The 16,251-nt window shown below is 47.4% G+C and overlaps 2 protein-coding genes across 7 annotated transcripts in view; one reads left to right on the top strand and one right to left on the bottom strand.

Moving 5' to 3' along the window:
• The window catches only part of MAP7D3 (MAP7 domain containing 3), a 35,695-nt gene extending 28,851 nt beyond the window's left edge, over nucleotides 1-6,844 (top strand). For 3 of the 4 annotated variants that reach the window (XM_019955637.2, XM_019955639.2, XM_019955638.2), the window contains 5 exons: nucleotides 229-282; nucleotides 1,782-1,884; nucleotides 2,926-3,115; nucleotides 4,244-4,515; nucleotides 5,225-6,844. In XM_019955637.2, the coding sequence (XP_019811196.2) occupies nucleotides 229-282; nucleotides 1,782-1,884; nucleotides 2,926-3,115; nucleotides 4,244-4,515; nucleotides 5,225-5,232 (627 nt within the window). In that variant the 3' untranslated portion in view covers nucleotides 5,233-6,844. Of the gene's footprint in view, nucleotides 1-226; nucleotides 283-1,781; nucleotides 1,885-2,925; nucleotides 3,116-4,243; nucleotides 4,516-5,224 lie in introns of those variants that run through there. The other variant, XM_070783810.1, reaches the window with a different exon arrangement.
• A 3,769-nt stretch (nucleotides 6,845-10,613) lies between these two features.
• The window catches only part of FHL1 (four and a half LIM domains 1), a 65,050-nt gene continuing 59,412 nt past the window's right edge, over nucleotides 10,614-16,251 (bottom strand). For 2 of the 3 annotated variants that reach the window (XM_070783811.1, XM_019955633.2), the window contains 6 exons: nucleotides 14,967-15,148; nucleotides 14,637-14,811; nucleotides 13,877-14,046; nucleotides 13,268-13,454; nucleotides 12,500-12,699; nucleotides 10,614-12,145 (listed from right to left, as the gene is read on the bottom strand). In XM_070783811.1, the coding sequence (XP_070639912.1) occupies nucleotides 12,062-12,145; nucleotides 12,500-12,699; nucleotides 13,268-13,454; nucleotides 13,877-14,046; nucleotides 14,637-14,811; nucleotides 14,967-15,122 (972 nt within the window). In that variant the 5' untranslated portion in view covers nucleotides 15,123-15,148 and the 3' untranslated portion in view covers nucleotides 10,614-12,061. The remainder of the gene's footprint in view (nucleotides 12,146-12,499; nucleotides 12,700-13,267; nucleotides 13,455-13,876; nucleotides 14,047-14,636; nucleotides 14,812-14,966; nucleotides 15,149-16,251) is intronic. The other variant, XM_019955635.2, reaches the window with a different exon arrangement.

Below are 16,251 nucleotides of genomic sequence, written 5' to 3'. Positions count from 1 at the left end.
AGGGTAACAAGTACACCTGTCACCATTCAGAGTGTTTTCTAGATGACCGACTGTGAAACTGGGCTTGGAGGAAAGTGCCCACCCAGCTGCTGGCTCAACATCTTGCATTGACTTTGGCACAGACAGCAGTATTGTCTGCTTCTGGAACACAAAAATAATCAACTTCTTCAGGACCAGTGTTTTGTTTTTAATGTTTTCATGTTTGAATTTTATTTTTTTAAAAAATAGAGAATTGAGGAAATTATGAAGCGGACGAGAAAGCCAGATTCGAATGCCTCAAAGGTAGTCTGTGTGCTCCTACTAGCAGTGTATAAGAATTCCTGTTGTTTTACATTCTTGCCAACTTTTTAATTTTTGCCAGTCTGTGGTGCTAATGAAATAACATTTCACATTTCCTTGATAATTAAAAAGGTTGAGCATGTTTTTTCCCATCTTTAGTTAGCTTTCATGTTTTTTCTTGTATGGAATGCTTTGTTTAGTCTTTTGCCCAAAACTTTCTGGCTGACTTATCTTTTTCTTACTTATTGGTAGTTCTTTAAATGTTCTAGATACTTCTCCTTTCTTGCTTGTATGTGTTGCAAATACCTTCTCTCAGTTTGTGGCTTATCTTTTCTTATTGCTGTTTGCTGCTACATAGATGTTCTTGATTTTTCACATCATGGAATTTATCAGTATTCTTGGATGACTAATGGAGTTGAGTCCCTTATTGGCCATTTGGGGATTCACTTTGGTGAAGTGTCTTTTCAAGTCCTTTGCCCCAGTTTCTATTCAGTCACTCGCATTCTTCCTACTGATCTGTGGGAGAATTTACAAGTTCTGCTTCTGAGCCCCTTGGATATTTGTACTGCAGGTATCAGCCCCCAGGCTGTAGTTTGCCTCACACTCTCATAATGTCCTTTGATGAACTGAAGCTTATTTTAATGAACTCAAATTTAGCAGTGTTTTTTCTTTTATGGTTAGTGCTTTCAGGGTCTCTCATAAGTATTTGTTTATCCCTCCCCCCAACGTCTTGTCTTTTGATGGTTTGCATTCTTCTCAGATCTTTTGGGGGGCTTCCCTGGTGGCTCACTGGTAAAGAATCTGCCTGCCAATGCAGGATATAGGTTCAACCCCTGGGTGAGGAAGATCTCCCAGAGGAAATGGCAACCGACTCCAGTATTCTTGCCTGGAGAATCCCAAGGACAGAGGAGCCTGGCAGGCTACAGTCCTGGGCTTGTGAAAGAGTCAGACACAACTTAGCAACTAAACAACAGATCTTTTATCCCCAGATTCTGTGTTCTTTACCATCTGAGCTACAAAACTGATATTTTGCCTATTTAAAATTGCCTAGTTGTGGTCATTCACATCATTATGAAAATTTAGAATAGAAATGTCATTTCTGAAAAGTGATGGCAATCACCCTCTCAGAGAGCAGGTAGCACATTGGCTTGAGAAGTCCTGCCTCAAGCAGCAGCCAAGAACATTTTAGCCGTGGCACCACCTGAGCTTAGGGCTCCAAGGAGGCAGAGCCTTTACACCATCCCAGAGCTGTTGTCCCTTGGCTCCCATTCAGGGAAGTCTGCCATTTTTGGCTGTCTTTCCATAGCTGAAAGACAAAACTTGGGTCACCTGTCCTGTCCTCTGTAGATTCTTGGGGCTAAAGAGGTTAGATTTCTTTTTTACCTTTTAATTGAAATGACAAAAGTTAGCAATCAATCCAGGCGTGAAATCTACGTTCTCTGAAATAACTGTCAGGATGATTGAATGTTAGATGCAATCATGACTTTCTTCTCTCATTGTAGGCTACAGAAACACTGAGCAGTGATGCATATGAGGAGGATGAGGCAGATGATGAGGACGAGTCAGAAAGTGACGGTGATTCCTTTGATGACGTGCATCCATCAGGTTTGCTTGCCTTTTGAGTTCTGTTCATCACCATTTAGGAGCTAGACTGTGTAGGTTCATCCAAACTTCCTCTGCTTGTGAGCTGTTTGAATTTGAGCAAGTTACTTAACCTCTCTGTGTTCAGTTTTCCTGTCTGAAAAAGGGGAAGCTTATATTGTTCTCCTGGGATGGGCATGAGATTGCAGTGAGATCCCAAAGTACTAAGAATGGTGCTTGACACACAGTAAACTCTTAATAAATATTAGCTGCTACGACAACTGTTCTTTTGTTTTGTGCTGAGAGACTGCAGATGGCAGCTCTTTCTCAGCTCAGTGTGAGGCTTACTAGCATCTCACAGTTCAGGACCCTGTGTGGCATTCATGACTGACCACAGGTAGAATGCCACTCCCTGCCTCACAGGGAGAAAATGAGGATCCTGGCGTTCTGTGAGTGCCCCTAAGTTACATCGTTGAGTCTCATTCCCTAGTGAGTGTGAACCACAGTAATGGCATTTGAGAAAACACAGTTTGTCCACCCTTTATGTCTTAGTGGGTATCAGGCACATGGGAACCCTGCTAGCTACTGGGGCCTCAAGGAACCTTAGCCATTGGGGAACCAGACATGAGCCAGATGGTGGTGCTGCCACATGCTGGTTGCACTAAAAGAATTTAGGCCAGAATGTCACTAGAACAGAGCAGCAGGAGCAGCAGAGGGGTAGGCTGGGCCTTAGGCCATTGAGAAAGGTTCAGATCAGAGGTGAGACTAAAATGAGAGGGTCGTCGGAAAGAGGGAGAAGAAGCACGGAGCCGTCCTGCCCTCTAGCCACCATTACTTGCTGGCAGAGGGGAGAGGGCATGTTCCTTCAAGGTGGCCCTTGGTGCTTTCAGGGCACAGTGGGCTTTTGGCCTGACCCTGCCTCCCCAGAGTCCTGCCTCCAGACAACTCCTGTCTTCCAGGTAGACATCGCTTGCCCAGACTGGCAGGCTCACAGCCTTCACTTTGCTTGTCTTTCTTGTTGAAACTCCAATTTTAATCTTGCTGCTTTTCTTTTTTTCCCTCTAGCTACTATAAATGGCGTGGATTCATCCCCAAAACCAAAAACACATGTTAAAAATGTGAAGAACACTAGCAAGTTTTTAGATGTGACTTCTAGCCACATCCATAAAGAGACAAAAGCATTTTTAAATACTGACATGAAAACCTTCAGACAAAAAGGAGTGAAAGACCCATTGAATCAGACAAAGAGTACCAGGTGAGTCACTCAGAGTTCATCAGAGTACACCTGGGAGGGGTTATGAGTGGCATCCTCAGAAGGATGCACAAGGTTACTGACTGAACTCTTAGTTTGTCCCAAACACTATGTCAAGTGCTCTACTTACAGGAACAAACTCAGTAAGGATAAGCATCCCCATTCTTACAGACTCGAAGACTGAGGCATGGGCTTCCCTGGTGGCTCAGTGGTGAAGAATCCGCCTGCCAGTGCAGGAGACATGGGTTTGATCCTTGATCCGGCAGATCCCACCTACCATGGAACAGCTAAGCCCAGGCACCACAATTATTGAACCTGTGCTCTAGAGCCTGGAGGCCACAGCTAATGAGCCCCACTTGCCACAACTACGAGGGTGTGGCCCTTGCTCACCGCAACTAGAGAAAAGCCTGTGTAGCAACAGAGATCCAGCACATCTAAAAAATAAAAGTATTTTTTAATGAAAGAAAACTGAGAAATGGAGAGATTATGAGCCTTATTCAACCCAGCATCCCACAGTTCAAGGGCAGAACGTAAATTCAACCCAGAAATACCTGATTGCATTCTGAGTTTTTATTCACACTGGTTAATGTTGTCTCATACAATCAGGGAAGGGGACGTTGAGTGACTGCAGTATAACAGACATTTTATCTGTCTAAATTCCCATTGCAACTCTGGGCATGATATTAAAGTCCTCATTGTACATTTGGGAAACTGAGGGGCAGAGATAAGGTCAGAAGAACAGGACCAAATTCTTAGAAAGGAAGGCTCATTGGGTGATTGCCTGAAAAAGAATGTTACTTGCCACTGAGGAAGGATATCTGGGAGCCATTTTATAGTGTAACCTTGAAAGTGACATCACAGTTTCTGCCATAAATACCACCATTTCAGAAGTGGAAACTGATTTTTTTTTAAATCCCAGAGACCAAATAACTCAGATAATTCATGATCTAGCTAAATTTGACTTGAAGGTTAAACTCTTCTAAACTTCTTCAGTTATTTCTATCATCAATTTTGTGGACCACAGTTATCCTCGAATTTGAGTTTTAGTGTATTAAGAAAATAATAAAGCTTCTGTCAGGCAAAGCCTTGGTTTGGGGACAATCAGGATTATAACCAAATATCTCGTTCCAGATCCTCCACCAAAAGACCAACCAACCGAGCAGCAAAAACTGGAAAGGCGGAAACCAGCAGCACCATGCGGCCTTCCAGGAGTTCACATTCAGAGGTTCAGAAGTGGGTGTGTGACCGAATCATCAACTTCTCAAGAGAGACAGAACCACCTGTGTCCAGTTTCCCTCCTGAGAGCCCAAAACTCCAGCTGAGAGGCTCCGTGACATCCTGCCTGAGTCACCAGCCACCTATAGACAACAAAAACAGAAGCAAATCTGTGCCAGCTCCATCAGGTAAGGCCCTCTCCTGTTTCCACTTCGTTTGAAAGGTAGTTGACCTTCAACCCTCCTCTGTTTCCAGCTGTGCCAGGGCTTGGCACCGTGTAACTTTGGAGGTGAGGGAGAAGACAGTGGTGGGTCTAAAACTAGGTTGAAGAGCCCCTCATTAAGTTAGTTTTGAGAACATTCATGACATGACCAATTGTTAATACACAGAGTAGGTTCATTTCAGACAGTGGACTCCTCTGCACTCCTGATCCACTGGCTGCTCTGCAGCACACAGATCATTTAGGGCGGTGGTGGTGGTGGTATAGTCGCTAAGTCATGTTCAACTCTTGCAACCCCATGGACTGTACCCCGCCAGGCTCCTCTGTATGTACATGGAATTCTCCAGGCAAGGATACTGCAGTGCATTGCCATTGCCTTCTCCAATTTAGGACAGAGGGTTGGTGAATTTTTTGGAATTAGTCCCTCAGCTTGTGTTTCCAAAACCAAAAGGCCTTGGTTTTTCTTTCCTTGAGAAGCTCTGTTTGAAATTGAGAGGCAGCTTCAACCCATTTGGAGGTTGGGGAGCATTTATAAGAGCACCAGTATGGCAGCAACTTGGGGTGGGGGGCCTGCTGCTGAGGGTCCCAGGCCAGCCTCAGTGTGGGGCAAGAATCCACTTGGTATGGAACCAGCATCTTCACTAATAAACGTTTCGTTTCTTTTTCCCTCTGGTCAGATATGTAAACCTCGTCCAGCCTAGAAGAGAATCCATTCTTCACTCTGGATTTTGACCTCCGGGCCCACCTTTCAAAATTTCTCTGCTTCCTACATGAACCCAGCAAAGAAAATGACTCAAAAAAAATCATCTTAACATATCTCAGAAGATGCTCATATCATCTTGAGTCTTGCCCATAAGCAAGGGTTCTGAGTAAAGAGTCATTTTATTTTGCTGTAAAAATCTCCATTGTCTGTCATTCTTGTATTTTCATGCCAACACATTTGTGTATCAAATGTGTCTTTATAAAATGTTCACTCTTAAGCATATATAAAATGCTAAGAGAATCTTACACCAAAAGAAAAGTTTTTTGTCAGTACCTATTTGAAATCTTAAAATCATGTTTACTGCATTTAACAGTTACATTTGTTTTTGTTGTTTAGTTGCTGAGTCGTATCTGACTCTTCCAACCCTATGGACTGCAGCCCACCAGGCTCCTCTGTCCATGGGATTTCCCAGGCAAGAATACTGGAGTGGGTTACCATTCCCTTCTCCAGGGGATCTTCCTGACCCAGGGATCGAACCCATGTCTCCTGCATTGGCAGGCAGATTCTTTACCGCTGAGCCACTAGGGCAGCCCCAACAATTGCTTTAATTTAGCAATAAAAACTCACATTCAGTCTGGTAGAGAACATAATGGGTCTTAAGGGTCTCAAGATTCCTCACACAAGTTTCGTTGGATTGTTCTTAATATACAAAAACAGAAAGTTGCAAGATAGAGTGAATCACATTTTATCGTTAATGTATGTTTGTTTTTAACTCTGCCATAGTCTGCCGGTCCTGAGCACAGACACTGGTACCTTCAAATGCTGGCGGTCCTAGAAGGTGTAATTTTTTTTTTTTCATCTTTCCTGCTTTTGTCAGCATTTCATTTTGGAAGTACATATTGAGGTTTATAAGAACATGTTATTTCTATTGTGTACATAAGGCAGTATTTGGCTGTTGTCTGATGGGGTATGTTCAATTCCTCGACATGTTTACCGTGTATAATCTTTTTCTGCTTATGTTCTCCAGGCCTGCCATTCAGTATACACTCAGGCTTGAGATGTGGAACCAAAATTTGTTTGCCGGCTGCAAGTGTGTAAAGGAGCAGTGTTTTTCTTTGGTCCCCGCTGTAGACAAGCACATACACAGTGGACATGCACACACGTATACGTACACACAGGTGTACACAGAATGTATGTTTCCTGAAATCCACTGAATCATGCTTAAACGATTGACTAAAACTTGAATTCAGATTGGTTGTCCTGATGCTAATGAGTTTCCTGGTGGATCACAAATAGCTGGAAGCAGGCCCATCTTCCTTTGTAGCCACCAGTCTTGAATTAGTAAAAGGAAGTAGTTATTCTTTCTGATTCCCTAGTTCTTTGCTATTCAGAGTACTGTTACCTTTGTTATAGATCAGAGCTTGGTGCCTTAGATTTTAAAACTTTATATACACAATCTCTTTTATATAAAAGGCAGAGGCAATCATTGTAACAAAATGTGTTTCTGATATTTTTCTGCACAAATTTCACACGTTGAAACACTGTTAAACCTTCATATGTGTGCTCTATGCAATAAACTTTGCAGGTAAAGCGAGTTTTCTTCATGTTTAATAGCACAAAATGTACTGAAGGCGGTATAAAGGTGACACCAGCTTGTAACCGAGCCGTGAACACAGGCAGGCGGTGTGTTCGATGAACAGTAATCACATCGTCTGGTGCCCCTCTGCAGCCACTTGGTGGTTCGGCCCTGTGCTACCGCGTGCGACATTAAGATAGGAATTTCGAACTCTGCTTTGCTCCCTGCACCTGTTTCAGTGCTTGTTACTCCTGCCTGTGATGGCTCTGACTTATATTTGAGGCCAGTAATTAAAGTATCTTTCTTTTTACTGTGGAAAAATGTACGAGTGGCATTTAGTACATTTAAAATGTGAAACTGTCACTGCTATCTAGTTCCAGAATGTTTTCATTACCCTAAAAAGAAACCCGGGACCCTTAAGCAGTCACTCCCCATTCCCCCCTGTGCATTCCTTTTCAAGCTCACATCTGGTGCTGGCCACACGAAAACACAGTTGCTTTTGACAGTCTGCGCATGTGCTCTGGGAGTCACTGTGCTCCGTTGCCCGCACGTGACATCACTTCAGGACATCACTGTTACTGTGTGTGGCCAAACCGCCATTTGGATCTGCCCGTAAATGTTTAGCTTCTACTCTGGAAACATGTTCCACTCCACTGGGTTTTGTGTTGGATAAAGGTGCAGTCCTTTTTTATCCCCGATCTGTGGCATCTGGTGCTTTGAGAATAGTGGCAGCCGTTCCCCACTTGGCATTCCATGCCGGGCCATGCACTAGGATTGCTGAACCAGGGCATTCCTTGGTATGCACGCAACCTAAAACACCAATATAGCACCCTCCTGACAGCTCTGAGGTGTTGACACTGACCCAGCCTCCACACTTGGCATAGGCTGGTGTCCTCTGGGGATACACCGGTCACCTCATGTTTCCCTTGCTCTCTGGAAAACCTTTTTTTTTTTTTTTTTTTTTCTGGAGAACCTCTTGGTGTCCACTCCCCTGAGCAATAGGCCCCTGGCCTCTCCCAGTGTCACCCCTCTCCCCTCCCTCGTGTGCAGTGAAGCCTTGCAACAGTTTCAATCCCCAACAACCACAAAAATGCAGTAAGGACACTGGAAAGGATGCTGGACAAGTCTGAAGACCTGAATCCCAGCTGAGGTGGCTACAGGCCCACCAGGTGACTGCACACGACACGGACCTCTGAGCCCTCTGCTGTGGTGAGTTGGAGGCTGGGCTCCAATCACTGAAGGCCTTCAGTTCTCAGGAGTCACTGACTCCCTGTGGCAGGAGCTAGAGGGTTGAGAAATGGGCATGGAACTGTAGCAGCAGCTGGTGCCAAGAAGCACAAGCCTGAAGGCAGACTGTCCAGCATGTCTCATCAGGGAATACCCAATAGGCCCACCTCCACCCCTACTGTTCCACAGGCCTGGTTGGTTGCAGACCACTTTGACCTCCGTCTCCCTTCCCACCAGTCTACTTTTGACTGTTCCTGGATAGGCTTGTCTCATAATTTCTCAGACTGTTGTAATAACCGTAGTTACATGTTCTATATGCCAGGTACTTTAGAGGCATCATTTTAAACCCTCACAACAACCCTGTGAAGTGGGTATTCATTTTTACCTAGGACACAGATTCGTGGAGGTGGGTATTTATTCAATGTTAAACAACTAGAAAGAGGAAGATCTGGTGCTCAAATTCAAGTCTGATTCTAAAAGTCTTTTGGCTTTTGTGGTGGGTAATATACTATCTTTGGTGCTAGAGATAAAAATAATTGCTAATGTTTGTTGAATGGTTTTCTTGGATGTTGCTTTTCTTGCGTGCCAGTCGGTTGCCATGCTTAATAAATAAGCATTTGTATAATCATGTAATGTGCATGTGACTCTGCAAGGTAGGAATTCTGTCTTGTTTTACAGGCGAGGAAGCCAGCTCAGAGAAGTTAGGTGACCTGCCCAAGGTCTCATACTTAGGAAGTGGCAGTGCAGCCAGGATTGGAATCCAGGCAGTATGGCTGCAGAATTTACCTTGTTACCGAAAAGTAGATTATATTCTTGATACTCTGATCCCCTTCATTATGAGGGAGAAGAGGGTTCTCTGCTGAAAATTCTGTAGCTAGAATTTCCCCTCCTTCCTCCTGAGTCTTAGGTTGTCATTGTTAAAATTGACTACTGAGCACTGAGCGTGGTGCTTCCCTCGTTGTGATGTAGTGGACAGTATTCTCCCCTATGACAAGGCAGTGTCATAAGCCTTACAGCCTGGGCTAGAGGTGTGCCCAGGGGTGTGTGTGACCTTCAGTTTTCTCACGTGGAAAATTGGGGCATTAGTGCCAGTGTTGGCTGTGAAGACTTGATATAATTGTTTAAGGTGCTTTTCAGGTGTTATGCAGTATCTGGGGGCCCAATGTTGGCAGGCCTGTTGCTGGGGGACAAAGGAAGAGCCTGGGAATGGCAGGAAGGGTGGAGGGGGCTACAGGTGATCTCAGGCAGGGTTGTGCAGTCTAGTCATACAGCTTTTTCTCCGCAGAGCTCTTTAGCCTTGGCATAGGCCAGGGTTTTGCATGCCGAGTGGGATGGGAAGCAAAGGGTGACGGGACTGAGGACAACAAGATGGGGTCAGTGATAGGGTGTAGCATCTCGGGGAGGTGATGATGGAGAAGGGCTGAGAGGTAATTGAGCCATCAGTCGACTGGAGAGCTAAGAACTAGTTCAGTGAGATGAAGAGAGAACAGGAAGGGAGGGAATGCCGTCAGAGATGCAGGTCCCAGTGCAGTGAAGGCCTAGGATTTCCGTGCCAAAGCAGCAGAGGTGGGGGCACTTGTGTCAGGGTTTCCCCCTGGGGCCCCCCACCCTTGCCACTGCCCATCACCCAGCTCCTTTAGGAAGCAGAGGGCCACCATCTCAACTCCTCACCTCACCCCTACTTCTTGGGGCCCCAGGAGATGACCCAATAGACTCTTATAAACAGAGTTTAAATGATTTTAACTGCTAATTTCTCTAGGGAAACACACAAGAGGCTGTTCTCCATTCATAGAAATAACTTGCTACAAACAGGTCTTGATTCATAACGTGGCAAATGCTAGCTTCAAACATGTTCTGTCCTTTCACTACCCCGGGTGTGCGAGTTCCTCCAAAGACCTCCGCCTTTAGCTGAAATGTCTTTCCACCTGAGGAGCCTGCAGCAGACACCTGTGTCACTGGGCCTCCGGCACCATCCTGAAACAACTACGTGGTGTGGGCAGGTTGGATGCCCCAAGAACCTGAGCCTCAGCGGTGTGGCCATGAGCCATGATCTAGAAGCTACCTCTACCTCTGTCCACACTATCTCCACCTCCCCCACCCGAGGCAGAGGGGCCCCAATGAGCAGCCTCCCAAATGACTGGTGTCCTTGAGCAAGATCACCTCCTTCTGAAGGCCTGGCAGTGGAGGAGTGGCCGCTGAGGCACAGCAGGGCTCCACATGGCACAGGGAAGGGCAGTCAGAACATAGACGGGATGACTTCTCGACACACTTCAGCTGCAGTTCCCTTTCTGGCCGACCCCTGGCCAACGGAAAGCAATGTGCTCTTTTTAAGGTGATCAACATCTGGGAAATGTTATTTGTGGTCAGAGTGGGGTTTTTCATTGTTACTGTTTTTTACTGGATCCAAGTGCTGTTATGGGTTTCTTTTATCTTGTTTATAATTCATGTAATTGAACTGAACTGAGTATGTCCTTGAAGGAAGGAAGTCATTCAGGTTTCTGGATCTGCAGTATCACCTTAGAACAATTCGACCAAGCAGAATTAGAAGTCAGGAGGCAAGTTATTTATATGCTGCTTTATTTCTGTAAGGATACACGGAACCGTTAGATGATCACTGCTAATGACAAAATGTAGAAATGAGGCATCGGCTTCTCTAACCACTCCTATGAGAATGTTAATATGCATCATCATTACATGTGTACTCTTGATATCGTCTCATTATACTATGTAATATAACATTGTAGCTAGAATACAGTAATAGGGGATCCTGTGACTCAGGTGAGCATTGCGTGGAACTCTGGTTCTGCCTGTGGGCACAGTGGCCTCCATGCTCCCCTAGAGCCAGCTAAGCTCTGGAGGAACAGTCCTCAGAATCACAAGAGAAGGGAACTGGCAGGCCTGGTTAACACACCGACACAGAGCAGACAAGTACTATGTTACAAGGGATTCCACTTGTCACTGCTGGGAAATGTCATATCCGTTGTCAATGACAGTTCTGGCGCCTGTTCACCTACCCCTCTTGAGTTTTATGGTTACTTCTGTAGGATGAATTCAAAACTGTAGGAACGTATAAGGGGGCTAAAATACTCTCATGCAAGTCTCCAAACCCATAAACTATGCTGCTATTAATTAAAACAAAGGAATTATTAATTAAAAAAAAGATAAAAGGACAGCTGGGTTAGTTTTGTTAAGCTTCCAAAAGTATTCGCTGTGATGACGTTCTTCTGTAACAGGCTCGTTTTCTCAGATCTGCCTACACTTTCCAAATCACCTGCACGTTCCATGCTTGAAAGTAGGAACGCTCAGAAAACACGCCACACAGGGAAACCAAACGTTAGTACAGGGAAAAAGGTCAGTTGAGAATTACAGCTAAATTCAAATGTTAATTTTTTGGAAATTCGGATTAGTTATTTGAAAGCACAAAAAACAGAAGGAAGGTTTTGATGAGGAAGTTATTTAAACCATGCATTTCAGTAAGTTCTTTCTGCTCACAGAACAGGGTGAGCAGCTGAGTTGGAGCAGCCGCTCCAACTCTTGTGTCGTGTGATGACAATGTGGGTCCCAGCTGAGCCACAAGAGGTGTATCAGTGGGGCTTTATCGCTTAGGCTTTTTGCTTGCATCACTAAGCAGCTACGTGGTCAGCGCTTTTCTGCTCTATGATAAACATGCAGAAGAATCAATCTACCTAAGTATTTGTTTCCTAATTGCAGCTATGGAGAAATAAACTTTGCTGCAGGCTTGCTTTTTGCTAAATCCTAATATGATCACTGTGTGCCCTTAACTCAAGTAATAACTGTAAAATGGGAGAAAAGACAGAAGGAGCGACTCTGAAGAGGTGAAAGGCCGCTCTTGCCCTATGGGTGGTGCCGGGCAGAGGGCAAGGACACAAGGAACAAGACTCAAATTCCATTTTACAGGACAGGAGCCCCTGTCACTTTACAGCTTTTTGGCACAGTCGGGGCAATACACTTGCTCCTGATGGAAAACAAAGCGCTTGTTGGCCAGATTCACGGAGCATTTTTTGCAGTGGAAGCAGTAGTCGTGCCAGGATTGTCCTTCATAGGCCACCACACTGGAGCCTTTACCAAACCCTGTGGAAGAAACAGAAGCAGACAAGAGCGACAGCTGAGTGGACACAGGTGGCAGCCAGGCTGCCGCCTTGCCCATTCATGGAGCCGACAAGCACGCAGGCTGCATCCGCCTGGCGCCCGGCCCCCCGCTCCACCGCGCACTGTCCCCCACGCCGCCGGGACCTGAGAAGATGCCAGAGCTCCGCCGAGGGCCCCCTGCTCTCCAGAACCCACATCCCCAGCCACCGCCATCGCCCTGTGACTGACGCGCACCGACCTCCCAGCACAACCAGTTTCTTTGATTTAGGTCAGGGCCATGGCATCAAAGTGGCCACCAGGAGGCAAACTTGGGCTGTTTGTGGGGTGTGCACTTACCGGGCCTCGAGGAGCTGCTAAGCTTCGATTTTTTCTATAAAGAACCACCACCCACGAGGGACAAGTCCTCTCTCCACCCGGATGCCTGCCCCGGAGGTTGGCGCTGGGAAACAGGGTGAGAGGCAAGCGTTTCCCGTGGCACACTGGGGGCTTCCTAGCTTTAGAGACTGGGTGGCTCACTCTTGACACAGTCCTTTTCCCTGAGGATGGCAAAAGTCTTCTCAAATGTACATTTCAAGGCTCCCCGGGAGATGGGAAAATTGGAGGCGGGGGGGAGAGGGCCCAGGGCACGTGGACCGCGGCCGCGAGATGAGGAATGAAGTGATTAGCTCGGCTCCTGATCGCAAAAGAACTGCCCACCAGCACCTCTGAGCTAGCCTTCCGCTACGGGGTGTTCTCATCCCAGCTTCTCGCTCTCTGGCCTCCCCCCTCCCCGCCTCCCCCACCCAAGCCCACCGTGCTCCTCTCCCCCGCCTCCCCCCAGCACCCCCCGCTCCGCGCAGTGCCTGCCCGTGGCCGTGGGTCTCAGGCTCGTGATCTCCGGCAGCAGCGTAAGTCAGCAGTAGTCGTAAGTGTTCTGTGTTGCAAAGGCTAACCTGGCCTGGGGGAGAATCCAAACTACTTGGGGGCCTTTGGGACCACAATGGCAGGGGGAGAAGGGCATTCTTTAGGGCCTTTGTGGATGAAACCGACGACGTAGGAAAATGAGAGATGGTTACCATGCGCAAAACCTAGCCTGGCAGACTTAGCAAGGACTCTTTAGCCTACCAGTGATTGGGTTCTTGCATCCAGCACACTTCTTGGCCACAAAGTTCTTGTAGCAATCCACGCAGTAATACTGGTCCTCCACAGCGGTGAAACGCTGCCCAGCCAGCTTCTTAGAGCAGGTAACACACACAAAGCACTCGGCATGCCAGGGCTGATCCTGGTAAGTGATTCCTCCAGATGTGATGGCCTAGACCAGGGAGTGTAGCACCGGATTCAGATTCAACAACCATTTTGTTGAATGCCTACTACGTGCCAGGCACTGTGCTGGGCGCTCTGGTCTATAGTATCTCATTAAATCACCACAACGGCCATGGGAGGCAGGTGCTATTATTATCCGCCAGTTACAGATGAAGACACTGAGGCTCAGAGAAGATGAGCCCCTGTGCAAGGTTACTACATAGCAACTGGGTGCAGGAGGCTGGCCTCCAGAGCCAGCGTGCCCTTGGACAGCCTGCCTTGGCCTGGGTGCTGCTTTCTACTACCAGTCTCCTCATCTGTAAAACGAGAATGACAATTCCTACATCACAGGGCTGTCGTGAGGATGGAATGGGAGAGTGTGTGCCAGTGCTCTGCAAACTGTCAAACACTTAGAACTCCCCGGACACGCACCTTGTTGCATTTCACGCAGTGCTTGGCAAACTTGGCCTCATGGCAAGTCACGCAGTAGAAGTCCTCCCCTTTAGGGAAGAAGCTTCCTGTCCCGATGACTTGCTTGCAGTTGCTGCAGGTGAAGCAGTCTTTGTGCCAGACAGTGCCCTTGTATTCCACGTTCTGATCTCCTGCGGGGGGGGGGGGAAGCGAAGGGGTAGCCCCACTGGCAGTGCCCTGCAGGGGGCTGCATCCACTCGGGGTGCGGCCTGGGCCCTCCAGAGTGGATGGAATGCAGGCCCTGCAGTGCTTGGCCCCATGCGGGGAGTTCTCCACCATGTCCTGCATGTGGTCATGCCCACCCAGACTCTCAGGAAGGGAACCCCGGCCGTAGTGATTTAGGGTCAGATGCCTGAATCCCCACTCCCCCACCCCCATGGCCTTTGTGGATACAGAGATGCAATGTGACCCGTAATTACACCTTAAGGAAGAAGCATGCTTCGATCACTTACTATCCCAAATGAGAAAGCGCTACATACTTTTCACTTCCTTCTCTTGCCACAGACAGTTCTCTCCAGTGTTCTTTTAGCTGCCAGGTGTGTGCGTGTGTGCAAGCATATATGTGTACACATATATTCAGGTATATATATGCGTGCATATATACGCTGAACTCCAGCATCAGCTCCCCGCGGCTCCAGCCCCATCCCCGCAAGCAACCCCTTGCCACGTCTGCCCTCAGGGCCTCCTCCCTGGCTGCCCCGGGGCTGAGTGTGGCTGGTACCTGCTACAATGGGCTTGAGGCAGCCCTTGCACTTGGGGTTGTCCTCCCGAGTGGTGCACTTGTTGCACAGGATCTTGTTGTCCTTGGCCACGAAGGTCTCACTGGCCAAGGGCTGGAGGCACTTAGAGCAGCGGAAGCAGGTGTCGTGCCAGTAGCGGTTCTTGTAGTGCACCTCCTGGGAACCGAGCAGTAGCCGGGCATGGTAAGCAAGACCTCCCACAAGACCACACAGTCCCCCCGCCCCCCTGCCCAGAGCCCAAGCAGAAGGGCCAGGGCCCCATCCACACCCCACCCCGGCCCCGCCCGCCCGCCCCCCACAGCCGCCACTACCTTGGAGTCGGCGCCGATGGGCTTGCGGCACTGCACACACGTGTTGGCGCAGAACTTGTCGAAGCACTTGAGGCAGCAGTGGTGGCCGTCCTTCTGCACGTACTTCTTCCCCTGCAGGTTGTCTCTGCAGTAGTGGCAGTCGAACTTCTCAGCCATGGTGCCTACTTTATAGCTGGAAGGACCTGTAGGGGGTGAACAAGAGGGACAAAGAGCCAAGGGTTAGGCTGGAGAGTGTGCCTGAGGGGCTCCAGGGAGGCCACCCTGGGACCCAGGCAACAGGCACCTCACCAAGACACCCGTGACAAAAGCATCCTGCCATGAGTCCCTGGCACCCTGAAGCGGGGGTACGGTTGGTGAGCGAGGGCAGGGCTGGGATGGGCAGGCTGGAGAGGGGAGGCCGGTCTACACCAAAGGACATGCTGCTCTGGGTCGAGTCTGCAGGTGGCAGCTCGTGGGCTCCCCCTTCACAGGAAGGAGGTGCCCAGATCCTCACCAGAGACCCAACCAGGAGCCCCGTCACCCTCCCCAACTTTCTCAGCACAGAGAGTATTATCTGGAGGCCCCGCTCTCCTAGCTGCAAAGCTCAGTTCATCTGAACAAAAACTTACTACTGACTCTAGACCACACTAGGCATGGAAGCAATAATTAGTCATTTAGTTTAAATGTCTGCATTTATTTTAAACATGCCAGAGCACTTTTTAATCCCTACAAAGATCCTAAAGATTTATTACAAGATACTTTACTAACTTTTGAAGCCCAAGCATTCAGGCAAAAGAGGACTTATTAAAATGGCATCTCCATAGGTACCAGCCAGTTTTGCAACTGAAAACTATCTGTCATAGTGACATTTGGTTTTGAGATGAGCCAAAATCAAATTCCCCTTTGTTAGAGCATGTGAAGATCAATATGGTTAATAAACTATACGATTTAGGACATTTGCTTTTTTTTAAAAAAAAAATTGCAACTGTAAAGTATAATCTGGGCAAAAAAGACTTTTAAAAGATTTTAAGTTGATTATTCCAAGAACCCCTTCCACTTTGTTCCTATGAACAACTCCCCTTGCCCCCTCCCCACCCCAAAGTCACAGCCCATAAAAAGCACTCTGAATCCTGCTACTTAAAAGATAACAAATGTGAGTTTCCATTAGCTCCCAACTTTTGTAAGCATATGCTAATTTCTTCCTCTCTCCCTGAAAAAGAAATTTACACTGGTAAATAGACAATGATTATTTAATTTGCCCAGGAAACACCAAAACAGACACTATTTTCTCCAGCTACCCACAAAC

This window comes from Bos indicus, chromosome X (genome assembly GCF_029378745.1).
Source record: "Bos indicus isolate NIAB-ARS_2022 breed Sahiwal x Tharparkar chromosome X, NIAB-ARS_B.indTharparkar_mat_pri_1.0, whole genome shotgun sequence".
NCBI classification, from domain to species: Eukaryota; Metazoa; Chordata; class Mammalia; order Artiodactyla; family Bovidae; genus Bos; species Bos indicus.
This window is presented reverse-complemented; position numbering and strand designations above follow the sequence as displayed.